The 12,109-nt window shown below is 41.7% G+C and overlaps 1 protein-coding gene across 2 annotated transcripts in view; it reads left to right on the top strand.

The window, feature by feature from the left end:
* LOC125460246 (guanine nucleotide-binding protein G(i) subunit alpha-2) overlaps nucleotides 1-12,109 on the top strand; it is a 239,458-nt gene that overhangs the window by 210,919 nt on the left and 16,430 nt on the right. For both annotated transcript variants that reach the window (XM_048547482.2, XM_048547484.2), the window contains exon 7: nucleotides 1,463-1,616. In XM_048547482.2, the coding sequence (XP_048403439.1) occupies nucleotides 1,463-1,616 (154 nt within the window). The remainder of the gene's footprint in view (nucleotides 1-1,462; nucleotides 1,617-12,109) is intronic.

The following is a 12,109-nucleotide window of genomic DNA, read 5'->3' as shown; positions in this document are numbered from 1 at the left end:
CTGGTCTGGTGTCCTGAACTGAATTAGTCCCATTTGCCTGTGATTGATCTGTATCCCTCTTAAGCATTTCCTATTCATATACCTGTTCAAATGTCTTTTCAAAGTTGTAACCATACCTGTATCTACCACTTAGTCTGGCAGCTCATTCCATACACGCACCACCCTTGGTATGAAAATGTTGGCCCTCAGGCCCCTTTTAAATCTTTTCCCCCTTCTCCTCGTAAATCTATACCATCTACTTTTAGACTCCCCTACTCTTGGGGGAAAAAGACATTGACTATTCACCTTATCACCTCATGATTTTATAAACTTCTTTGAGATCATCCCTCAGCCTCCAATGCTCTAAGCCAAAATGTCCCAGCTTATCCAGCCTCTCCTTATAACTCAAAGCCGCCAGTCCTGGCAGCATCCCTGTAAATTTTCTCTGTACCCTTTCCAATCTGACAACATCCAGAAAAGAACCTCAATTACCTACTCATTCCAAGAAAATAAATTAAAATGCAATATCAAACATGCATGCACATGTACTAAATTTAAAAAGGGACCATGTGTCAAGTGCAGAGACAAAAATAAAAGTTACGTTGTTTAAAAATTCTTGGAGTCCTTGAGGTGTTAGAATTTTAATCTGCTACCACAGCTGTTGACTTATGAACTTTCATCCCCAGCAGTGGCAAAGTGTGGATGGTGAATGGTTGTTTCCTTAATTTGACTTCTCAATGGAGTGTGGTGGGAAGAGAATGAGTGTGCAAGATAGAAATACTGACCCTTTCAGCTTTAGTTGTTACAAACTTGTTTTTCAGTCTCTCTGTGCTACTGAAAGATGTCTATTGAAACATGGTTTGTTTGTGAAATCCTAAGTCTAGCTGCATTGTCTTATTAAGTTGAACAATTGCAGGCAAAAATTCACGTCTGATATCTGTAATCAGTTGTACAAGTGTGAATTGAAATGGGATGCAAACTTCTTGACTGTTGACTAATTTCAGTGACTTTAAATAAAATGGTGACTTCATTGCAGATAGTTTTGTTTATTCCACATTGGTTTCCTGGACTTGTCTCAGTCAGTGGGCGGATGATCATAGCAACGATTTTAGGAATTTACTTTTTTTTTTGTAAAACCACTTTGTAGTCCAATTTGGAGTCTTGTCAGTCTGGACATGTTATGCAAGTACACTAGAATTCATCTGATCAATTTGGGAGTGTTTGCTGATTCTGCAGACAGGAGGTGGGAATGTTTGATTTCCTAGCATTAAACGTGCTTGGATTTTTAAAAATGAACGCATGACCAGTCCCCTAGATGAGATCAGACTTTGAAGACATTGTCGATCAAAACTTTGAAAGTAATATTGTTCTGTAGAAGGCAGATGTGCTTGGAATATCTAGGCTCTGCGTTGCTTATTAAGTAGTTTCACACCGCACCAGGCTGGAAGTAAGCATGCCATAATGAAGCTGTTCTTTGTTGCAGAATCGCATGCATGAGAGCATGAAACTTTTTGACAGCATTTGCAACAACAAATGGTTTACGGATACTTCTATCATCCTCTTCCTCAACAAGAAGGACCTCTTCGAAGAGAAGATCACCAAGAGTCCCCTGAGTATTTGCTTCCCTGAGTATGCTGGTAGGTGTTTAAATGTTCTTTTTCTTATTGAGTGGCTAGGGCTAACATTTGTGACAATCCCCAATGCCCTTGAATGGAATGGCTAATTAGGCTGTTTCAGAAGACATTTCAGACCACACTGCAGTGAATCTGGAATGATGTGTATTGCAGACCACGAATGGGATGACTGCTTTCTTTCCCTAAATAATTTTGGTTCACCATTGAGCCTTGCCATGTGTTTGCCAATGGGCTAGTTTTTAATTGCAGGGAGGAAGGAAAGGTGGTGTACATCCCATTGGTGAAGGGCATCCTCCAAAGATAGGAACCTATCTCTTCCTCCTGTTTACAAAAACAAATGATTTTAGAAACACAGGTTTTCATATGCCCTCTGTGTTATGGAGATGAGTGAAACGGTGTGAATCATCATTATGTTGTACGTCTTCCTGCTGAAAATGTGCCTGACTGAGGCATGTAAGATCCACCTGCAGCTTTCAATTCAGGATTAATTAATTGCAATTAAATTCCACCAGCTGCCTTGTGAGATTTGAGCCCATATTCCCAGGGCATTAACATGGCCCCTGGATTACTAATCTGGTGACTTTATCATGACATCACCATTTTCCCCCTTGCCTCAGTAATAGAAAAGTTTGGGTAGGATCAGCATTTGAAGTTAAATTAATGTTTGGTGAGCATTTTGGGTGTCACCATCTGTCAAAGCTGGTGGAATCTGATCTGTCAACACATCTGAGGATTTACCTCCTCTTTGCTTTTCAGATGCTGATATTAGCATTTCTAGTCTGATTTTGTTTGAGATTTCTAATATCCTGTATTCTTTTCAGATCTGAATGTTCTTTTGTTTTGATTTGGCATAGTTCAAAGAAATAGATGTTACTGATGCAAAGTGAGATCATCTTGATTTTTGACCTTCTCCCAAAAAAACTTTGTGATAAAGGAAGATAATTTTCCTCAGTCTACTCGTTGCAGTGAAATTGTAAATGTCACTTTATAAATGTATCTGTTGTATCCAGCACATAAATAACACCCACATCCCCTTTTAATTGTTTCACAAGATCAAACACAAAAGTATGTCATCAAGTAAATGAGACATAAAGTGAGGATCAAAATGGAATAGAACCACTTCACAAATTCAAAGTTTGCTTCACAATTTGTGGGTGGCACGGTGGCTCAGTGGTTAGCACTGCTTCGCACCAGGGACCCATGTTTGATTCCACCCTAAGGTAATTGTCTGTGTGGAGTTTGCACATTCTCCCCATGTCTGTGGGGGTTTCCTTCCACAGTCTAAAGATGTGCAGCTAAGGTAGATTGGCCATGCTAAATTGCCCCTAGTGCCCAGGGCTTATGCAGTCTAGGTGGAGTAGCCATGGGATATGTAGAGTTACAGGGATAAGGTAGAGGGGGTGGATCCGGGTGGGAGGTTCATTGTGGATTCAATGGGCCATATTTCCTGCTTCCTCACTGTAGGGATTCTATGAAAGTACATGCCTTTACAAAGTATCCTGAAATGATTTTAAGATCAATTTCATTTGAAGTGTTCAGAGACCTTTTTGTTTACAAATCCCTGTGGTACTGCATTAAGTCTGGACACAAGATTTCAAAAATAATATTTCCAATGTTATTAAATGAAACTAAGTATTATTGATCTTGAAGGTGCAGTGCTGTTTACCGGAGTACTACAGGGACTGAAATAGTTGAATTATGAAGACAGTTTTGCAGTCTGAATAAAGGTTGATCTACTCTGTGTTTAGAAAATGGTTGAAGGACTTGGTAGAATAGTTAGAGAGAATTTCCTCAACTTAGGAACTGTGCCCTCAATTTGGGAATACAAAGTGAGGTGTGGGTGGCGTAGCCGTAAGCTTTCAGCAAGGCCACTCAGTGGTAAAATCGGGAAGTGTTCTGACACACAAAGGGGTATAACAATCAACATGCCCTTCCTTAAATACTTCTTGGCTTCCACCAGTTGAGAATTTGACAACTGAATTTAGAAGAACTTGTTTTTGTACTAGGGAAAGTGTGTTTGGGCTTTAGGGGTTGTGTGATCAAGGCAGGTCGATCGACCAGAGGGGCAAATCAGTCATGATCAAATTAAATAGCATTATTATGTCTGCGTGTGCTTGATCAGATCTCTCTCCTTCATCCTCTTTTGCCAAATGTGTAGTTTGTTTTTTTAGAAGGCAGATGAATGATGTAGTTTTAGAATCTGATCACCATGAATAGATTGCAGTCTTATCAACTCCTGGTGCATAAAGTACAAATTATGTGTTACCTTGAGTGATCAATTCAAACATGGTTGTGCATTGCACTGTTTAAAGTGTGCAGCCCTGTTCAGCATGTTTCCCTCAATGTAAGAGTAGCCCCAGATATTAATTCATCTCAGTCTCTGACATGTTGGCACAGGCCCAAATAATTAAGCCATCAATGGAACACAAAACTGTTACAGGAGCTTGACTTCCATGACTTTGAAACCGCACTTTGCAGACTGCAGATGGCCCCTGAAGTACAGTCAAGGGGAAGTGTGGTGCAGGAGATAGGGTGTACTTGGCAGAAGCAGCCCAGCTGCGGCTTCAGTGTGACTGCACAGAGACTGTCATTGGCAAGCTGCAGTGAGACTTTGGATAACATTGGATGATGTCTACACAATTAATCATTGAAACCAAGTCAGCATTTACAGAGGTGGGGGGGGAGAAAAAAAAGACTGGTTTGGTCTTTGAGGCAGCCGGATATGCTATTCTGATCTAGAACATATTGTGTGCATTCAAATCTAATTTTAACGTGAATTGTTTGATTTCTGCTACACTGTCCGAGAGAGCTCTTTTGTAATAGTGTTTATAAATAACCAGTACTTCCCTGTATGTGAATTGGGATGTAACTCCTGTGTTATTGGTGCGTTCTTTTGCATTTTTTTCAGTTATGCAGACGCCTTTGTGTTTCTTTTATAGAAACAAGCAAAGTATTTTTGGTATAGGATTAATGGTGTAAATGCTGTTTAAGACATGGGGGTATCCTTCAAAACCAAGTGACCCATTGTTTTGTGTTAAAACTACATTTTCCTCCAAATTTCTGCCCAAAAAAGTGCATGAGGTTGGGAATCCATTAGGTGAATTGCAAACATCTGGGTAGACTCTCTATCCAGCCCTGATGCAGTTTACCCTTCCAGTATCTTTCTCTTCCTCCATTCACCCCACCCCCCACCCACTGTTGAATGTGCCTTTTCTAGCTCAGAGAGGATGGGCAAAAATGATCTCATTCTAGGCTTTTACCAATGCTACTTAGAGCCAGTGAGAAAAACACAGAACACTGATGTCCTGGAATCTGGCATTGCGCATGGCAGTGATGGAGGTATCTTGGCACGGCTGAACAGGCCTATGTCTGTCATCCAGTTGTCTAAGATGTAATGTGCTGTACATTCTTTTTCATCCAACCAATTCTAAAGTTGAGGAAAGCAATTTCACTTCTCTTGTTCAGTGATTAAGGAAGAGGAGAGCAAGAAAAGCACAACTATAGGTTTATTCACTTTACATCCATAGCAATGAAAATACTGGAATGTATTATAAAGAATTGTAATCCAGAGAGATTCAACAAATACACTGAGAGCTAGAGGGTAACTGGAGAGGGGGTTGGGCCTCTAAAACATCAAGGCGGCCTTTGTTTTGAACCTCGGGAGATGGGAGAGATCTAAATGAATATTTTGCATCAGTTTTTACAGTACAGAAAGAAATGGAGTCTAGAAAATGCAGAGAAATAAACTTTGATGTTTTAAAAACGGTTTGTATTACAGAAGTAGTAGTTTGGGCAGTCTTAGAGAACATAAAGGTAGATAAATCTCCAGGACCTGATTTAATGTATCCCAGAATGTTGTGGGAATTAAGGGAGGAAATTGCAAGACCCCTTGCAGAAATATAACTACGAATAAGGTGCCTGATCACTCGAGAATGGCTAATGTTGTATATTTGTTTAAGGAACGTTGTAAGGAGAAATCGGGGAACTGTAGACCTATCAGTCTGACTTCAGTTGTAGGTAACTTGTTGGAGGTGATTATAAAAGATAGGATTTATGGGCATTTTAGAGGGACAAAAATTGATTAGGTTTAGTCAGCGTGGCTTTTTGCAAGGAAAATTGTGTCTCTCAAATTTGATTGAGTTTTTTGAGGAAGTTATGGCAAAGCAGTAGATGATGTTTATTTGGATTTTAGTAAAGCCTTTGACTTGTTAGTAAAGTTCGGTTGAATGGGATTTAGAGTGAGTTTGCCAATTGAATACATAATTGGCTTAACGGCAGGAGACAGCGTAATGGTGGAGAGTTGTTTTGAGACCAGTGGTGTTGCACAGCATTTGGTTCTGGATTCTCTTTTGTTTGCCATTTATATAAATGCTTTGGATGAAATACAGAAGGCATGGTAAGTTAGTTTGTGGATGACACAAAAATTGGTGGCATTGGAGGCAGTGAAGAAGGTTTTCTAAGATTAGAGAGATTTTGATCAAATGCATCAATGGGCTGAAAGATGGCAGATGGATTTCAATCTGGATAACTACGAGGTATTGCATTTTGGTACAACAAAAAGAATGGGTCTTATACAATTAATGGTAGGGCCTTGGGTGATAGAGTAAGACAGAGGGACCTAGGGGTCGTTTTGTAGAGGTTGCACAGGACATTAGCGAGGCCTGTTTTGGAATACTGTGTCCAGTTCTGGTCACCCAGTTATAGGAAGGATATTATTAAGCTAGGGAGGATTCAGAAGAGATTCACCAGGATGCTGTTGGGTATAGAAAGTTTGAGATTCAAGGAAAGGCTGGACAGGCTGGGACTTTTTACACAGAGCATAGGGGTTTGAGAAATAGAAGTGTGTAAAATAATGAGAGATATAGATAGAGTTAATGATAGTTGTCTTTTCCTGAAGATGGGGAATTTTAAGACTAGGGGGCACATTGTTAAGGTGAGAGGAGAGAGACTTTAAAAAAGACACAAGGCAGTTTCTTTTGCACAAGGGATGGTTTATGTGGAAGGAACTTCCTGATGAAGTGGTGGATGTGGGTACAAATACAGTATTTAAAAGACATTTGGATGAATATATGAATGGGGAAAGATTTGGACAGATATGGGCCACGAGCAGGCAAGTGAGACTAGTTTAGTTTGGGATTGTTTGGCATGGACTGGTTGGACCAATGAGTCTGTTTCCGTACTGTATGACTACTTGTGATTAAATGAACACCTGGCTGAAAATGATCTGATCGGCTATGGATTTGTAATTGGCGTGTCTGCTTGACGGGCTTGTTGGAGATTTTTGAGGATGTTACAAACAAATAAGGAGAGCCAGTGAATGTAATATACTTTAATTTTCAGAAGGGCTTTGATTTTTAAAAAACACCACGAGATTGGTTTGCAAAATTAAAGCATATGTGAGAGGAGGTAATGCACTGGCATAGAAACTGGATAGGCGAACAGGGAGAAAACAGAAGGAATAAATAGATCAATCTTGCCGTGGTTGTGACTAGTGGGGCACCACAGGATCAGTACGTGGGCTTCAACAGTTCACTGATTTGGATATGGGAAAACAAATATAACCTTTCCAATTTCACAGATGACATAAGATAAGCTCAGAATTTGTGCTGTGGGAAAGAAGCAAATCAACTGAGAGCAGTTGGATAGACTTGGTGAGTGAGCAAGAACACAGCAGACGGGATATAACGCGGATATTTTTTCATTCAGGGACTGTGGGCTTCACTGACTTAACAAACATCAATTGCCGATCTGTAATTGATCTTGAAGGTGGTGATCTTGAACCACTGCAGCCCATTACATACCCCCACAGTACTGTTAGGTAAGGAGTTTCAGTATATGGTTACCACTTGCAGTTGGTGGTTTTCCCTATGTGTCTGCTGCCCTTGTCCATCTAGAGGCGGTGGTCGTGGGTTTGGAGAGTGCTGTGTACGGTTCTTTGTTGAATATCTGCAGTGCGTCTTGTAAATGATGCACATGGCTGTGGCTGAGCATTGGTACTGGTGGGAGTGGATGTGGTTATGGTGCTAGTGTGAGGTTATCCATTTTATGAAAAGGAACCTAGAGTATTTCTTGAATAGTAACGAGGCTAGAAAGTGCAGGTGTACAAAGGGACAGAGGTGTCCTTGTCAATAAGTCACTGAAAGATAACATAAATACATCAAGGAATTTGGAAGATTGATTCTGTCAGTGTTTATTTCAAGAGGGTTTGAGTACAGTGTTAATGAAATCTTAGTTCAGTTACTTAGAACCTTAGTAGACTACACCTGGAGTAATGGTTTGGTCCCCTCATTGTGGGAAGACTATCCTGCTGTAGAGGGAGTGCTATAGAGGTTCACCAGAGTTGTTCCTGGGATGGCAGGAATGTCTTACGAGGAGAAGCCCAGTAGATGCAGGAAATGTGTTTCTCTGGAAAGAGGAGTCTAGAACCTGGAGAAACAAATTTCAATATAAGGCGTAGAGATAGGAATTTTCTTTACTCAGAGGACCATGGAAGCTCAGTCACTGAATATTTTGAAAGAAAAGATTGACAGACAATGAAATCCCAATAATGTAAAGAGAGTTTGAGGTAAACAGCAGTCAAACAGATGAGGAGCCATGATCGTACTGAATGGCGAAGGAATCTCGATGGGCTGAATGGTCTGCTCCTGTTCCAATATGTGTAGAAGGAAAAGCAATTCACAATCAAAACCAGCTTCAGTGAAGTAAGGTAGACTGAAGAGCAAGCTTCTTTCTTCCAGATAACCTCTTTTTTAAAAAATGTTTCGTATTGTGCAAGGACAAGCATATGGACGTACATGGAACGTAGGTTAGATGGGCTTGAGATTGGTATGGCAGGTCGGCACAACATCGAGGGCCGAAGGGCCTGTACTGTGCTGTAATTTTCTACGTTCTATGACAGTAGAGAGCTCTTCCAAAATAAGTTTCTAGCAGTTTCTCATCTATAGGTATAGACAACTTATCTTTTTTAAAAATTTGGTTCTTCAACTAATGCACTGTACATCACAGAACGTTTTTGAAAGCAAAGACTATAGCCATTCTTCAATAACAGTTACAAATAGTGGGAGAAGTTTAAAAACCCAAGTTTAGTTCAGTAGCTGTACACACAGCATAGAACTGTTGAAATAACAATATTCCTTGAGTACATGGCACAGACACAATGATGCGAACACTGTCACATGGCCCAGTTATGCCATTGCAGTCACCAGTGTTGATGACACTGCTTACACATAACACAACCAGCAAGTGAAAGACATTAAAATGGAAGGGATGCAGCATAACACAGGACATGGGCCATTTAAAAATCAGCCTTTAAATCAAAACGTTGTTTGATACAGACTTTAAACCAGGACTACCATACTTGGCATACTGTGCCCCAGCTAAAGATAATTTCTACTGTTCTTGAAATCGTGTTAGGAAACTAAGTAGCTCATGCTGCCCTTCTTAGTTTTATGTTGTTCAGTTCACAAGATGCACAGAAATCAGTTGCTGAGCTTCCTTTTACAATACCTTCCGATGCTGTTCCTGGAGAACAAGGGCAGCAGGCCATGAGAATGCCAACATTTGCCAGTTTTCTTCCAAGTTGCACCATACCGAAATGGAAGTATATAGCTGGTCCTTCCCAGTTCTTTAATCTTTACCACTCTTCAGTTAAAAGTCTGAAATCTATCAATTTTGTAAATTTTCTTGTTAATTTTTTTCCAGGGAGAGTTGCAGTTTCCACTCCACTTTTCTTTCGATTACTTTATGATGGAGTAGAACTACTGTAGAACCAGGTTATAGATGCTACACAAATGCAGTGGGACTGTTCCATCATCTGTCCCCTTTCTTAAAAATATCCCACAACTAAATGACTGAAACAGCTTCCGCTCTAGCATCATACACCATCTAATGCACAAATGGCACACAGCTGCTGTTGAATGCTCATATCAGCACTGTCAGCTTTTCCACAGCATACACTGTGTAATTTTCATTCTTGATATGTTAATCACTGCTTTACAATTTGGAATCAATACCACTTCTAACTCATACTGTTTTCCAATCTTGGCCTTTTAATTAAGTCCATGACTGCGTGGTTTCTGATCTCAGATTTTCTGCAGAGAATTGACTCAATTGTAGTCATTTTTTGTCCACGCCCTGTTTTGTAATGCCCAGAGCTATTGTAACCAAGCCTACATTGATATGAATCCCTGAAATACTCTGACACTGCCTTTAAAATTCTGACAGTTGATTGAACTAATGTGAAAATTGCAGTCAACATAAGTTCCCTTTGTGGGTGAATGCACCACCCAGTGTGGTACTGACCTACACATGTCAGAAAGAACCCAAATTCCATCCATGATGATTCTATGTGCTAGGAAAGCTTGTATTGTCATGGGGTATCCCCTTAAGGGAGCTGCGGAGTATTTTGAAAGAGGATTCATTTCTTCAAAAGCATATTCCAAACCCACAGTTAGCACAGAGAATGACAAAGGCAGCAGATGCGCAGGAGCTCCAACACCTATAGGCTCCCCTCCTGAGCCACTCAGTGTTGTGACTTGGAATTACATTGCCGTTCCTGCTCTGTCACTGGGTCAGAATCATGGATTTCCTAATAACACTGTTGGTGCACTTACATGAAGTCCACAAAGTTAGCTTACTATCATCTTCTCAAAGGCCTTTAGGGATGGGCAAAAAACGTTGACCTGGCCAGTTACACCTACATTCCGTGAACTGATAAAGAAAAATTAGTTTCCTGATCATACCATCGTTGTGTTTTTTTTAGCAAACTTCTCAATTATCCTGCTATTGAAGCAAGCCCTGAAGAATAGAACAGAGACAGTGCTACTTGTATGTGTTATTCAGTGAGAAACTGTAGAGAGCAGAAGGCCAAGGTGTTGGAGATTGGAGAAGACACATTGTTTCAGTGTTGCTAGAGCCCACAAGACCATTGAAAGCCTAGCCTACAAAGGGGTTGGAGAAACTAGATCTTGGGGAATTCTGTACCATCAGGATATTTGTGACCTGAGGTGAGTGTGTCTGCCTTGTTGGTATTGACCGTGCTGAAGGATGTCAGAATATGGCTTTTGGTGAATGGGCCAAAGCAGTTGGGAAGTTTCAACGCATCATCCACCAACATTTCTGCCCTCTGCAATCCGACCCCACCACTGAAGACATTTTTCCCTCCCCACCCTTTTATGTGCTTTCTGGAGGGACCACTGTCTCCGTGATACCCTTGTCCGCTCCACACTCCCCTCCAGCCCCACCACCCCCCGGCACTTTTCCCTACAACCAAAGCAAGTGGTACTCCTGCCCCTGTACCTATCCCCCCCACCCCGATCCCAGGCCCGAGGAAGACTTTTCGCATCAAACAGATGTTCACCTGCACATCTGTCAATGTGATATACTGCATCCGCTGTGCCCATTGTGGCCTCCCCTACATCGGGGAAACCAAACGGAGGCTTGGGGACTGCTTTGTGGAACACCTACGCTCTGTTCGCAACAAACAACTGCACCTCCCAGTCACGAACCATTTCAATTCCCACCCCCACAACCTCTCGGACGACATGCCCATCCTGGGCCTCTTGCATTGCCACAATGACGACACTCGAAAGATGCAGGAACAGCATTTCATATTTCGCTTGGGAACCCTGCAGCCCAAGGGTATCAATGTGGACTTCACAATCTTCAAAATCTCCCCTACCCCGACCACATGCCAAAACCAGTCCAGCTAGTCACCGCCTCCCTAACCATTCCTCCCACTTCAAGCCCCACCCCCATCTCCTACCCACTAACCTCATTCTCCCCCCGCCCCCCGGCTGACCTGTCTGTCCTCCCTGGGCTGACCTATCTCTCCCCCTCGCACCCCCCAAATCCCCACCTACATTCACCTTCCATGGCTGTAACTGCGCCTCTTGGACCTGTCTGTCTCCTGTCACCCTATCTTCTATCTGCCTCCCCCTGTCTCCCTATTTATTTTAGAATCCCCTTCTCCTCCCCCATTCCTGAAATTGGGTCCCAACCCTAAATGTCAAGCTTTCCTGCTCCTCTGATGCTGTGTGGCCTGCTGTGTTCATCCAGCCTCACACCGTGTTAGCTTGGTACCTCCGTAAGCCAGTTCTGTTTGCCTTCTTAGTTACTTGGCTAAACTGCACCTCTGCTTGTAATACAGAGATTGCACAATTTCTAGCTAAGATTGAAATGCCTCCACTAACCTCCACCACCAATGAGCTCATCTATGTTCTTGAAAATGGTGACTTCATTTCTGTTATGCTGACCACTGCAGATCTCTCTTTCCCAAACTACTTCCAGGACCCGCGTGCAGTTTTATGCATGACACACATTACCTCATTCATCTCTCTGGTCCTTTTATGACTGATGTGGACGTGTCGGTATTGGACTGGGGTGGGCAGAGTCAGAAATGACACGACACCAGATTATAGTCCAACAGGTTTATTTGAAAACACAAGCTTTTAGAGCCTTAGTCTTCCTTCGGGTATAAGTGAGAAAGGTAGTATGAG

Source organism: Stegostoma tigrinum, chromosome 11, assembly GCF_030684315.1.
Source record: "Stegostoma tigrinum isolate sSteTig4 chromosome 11, sSteTig4.hap1, whole genome shotgun sequence".
In the NCBI taxonomy this organism is placed as follows: Eukaryota; Metazoa; Chordata; class Chondrichthyes; order Orectolobiformes; family Stegostomatidae; genus Stegostoma; species Stegostoma tigrinum.
Note: the sequence above shows the minus strand (reverse complement) of the source record. Positions and strands in the feature narration are given on the sequence as shown.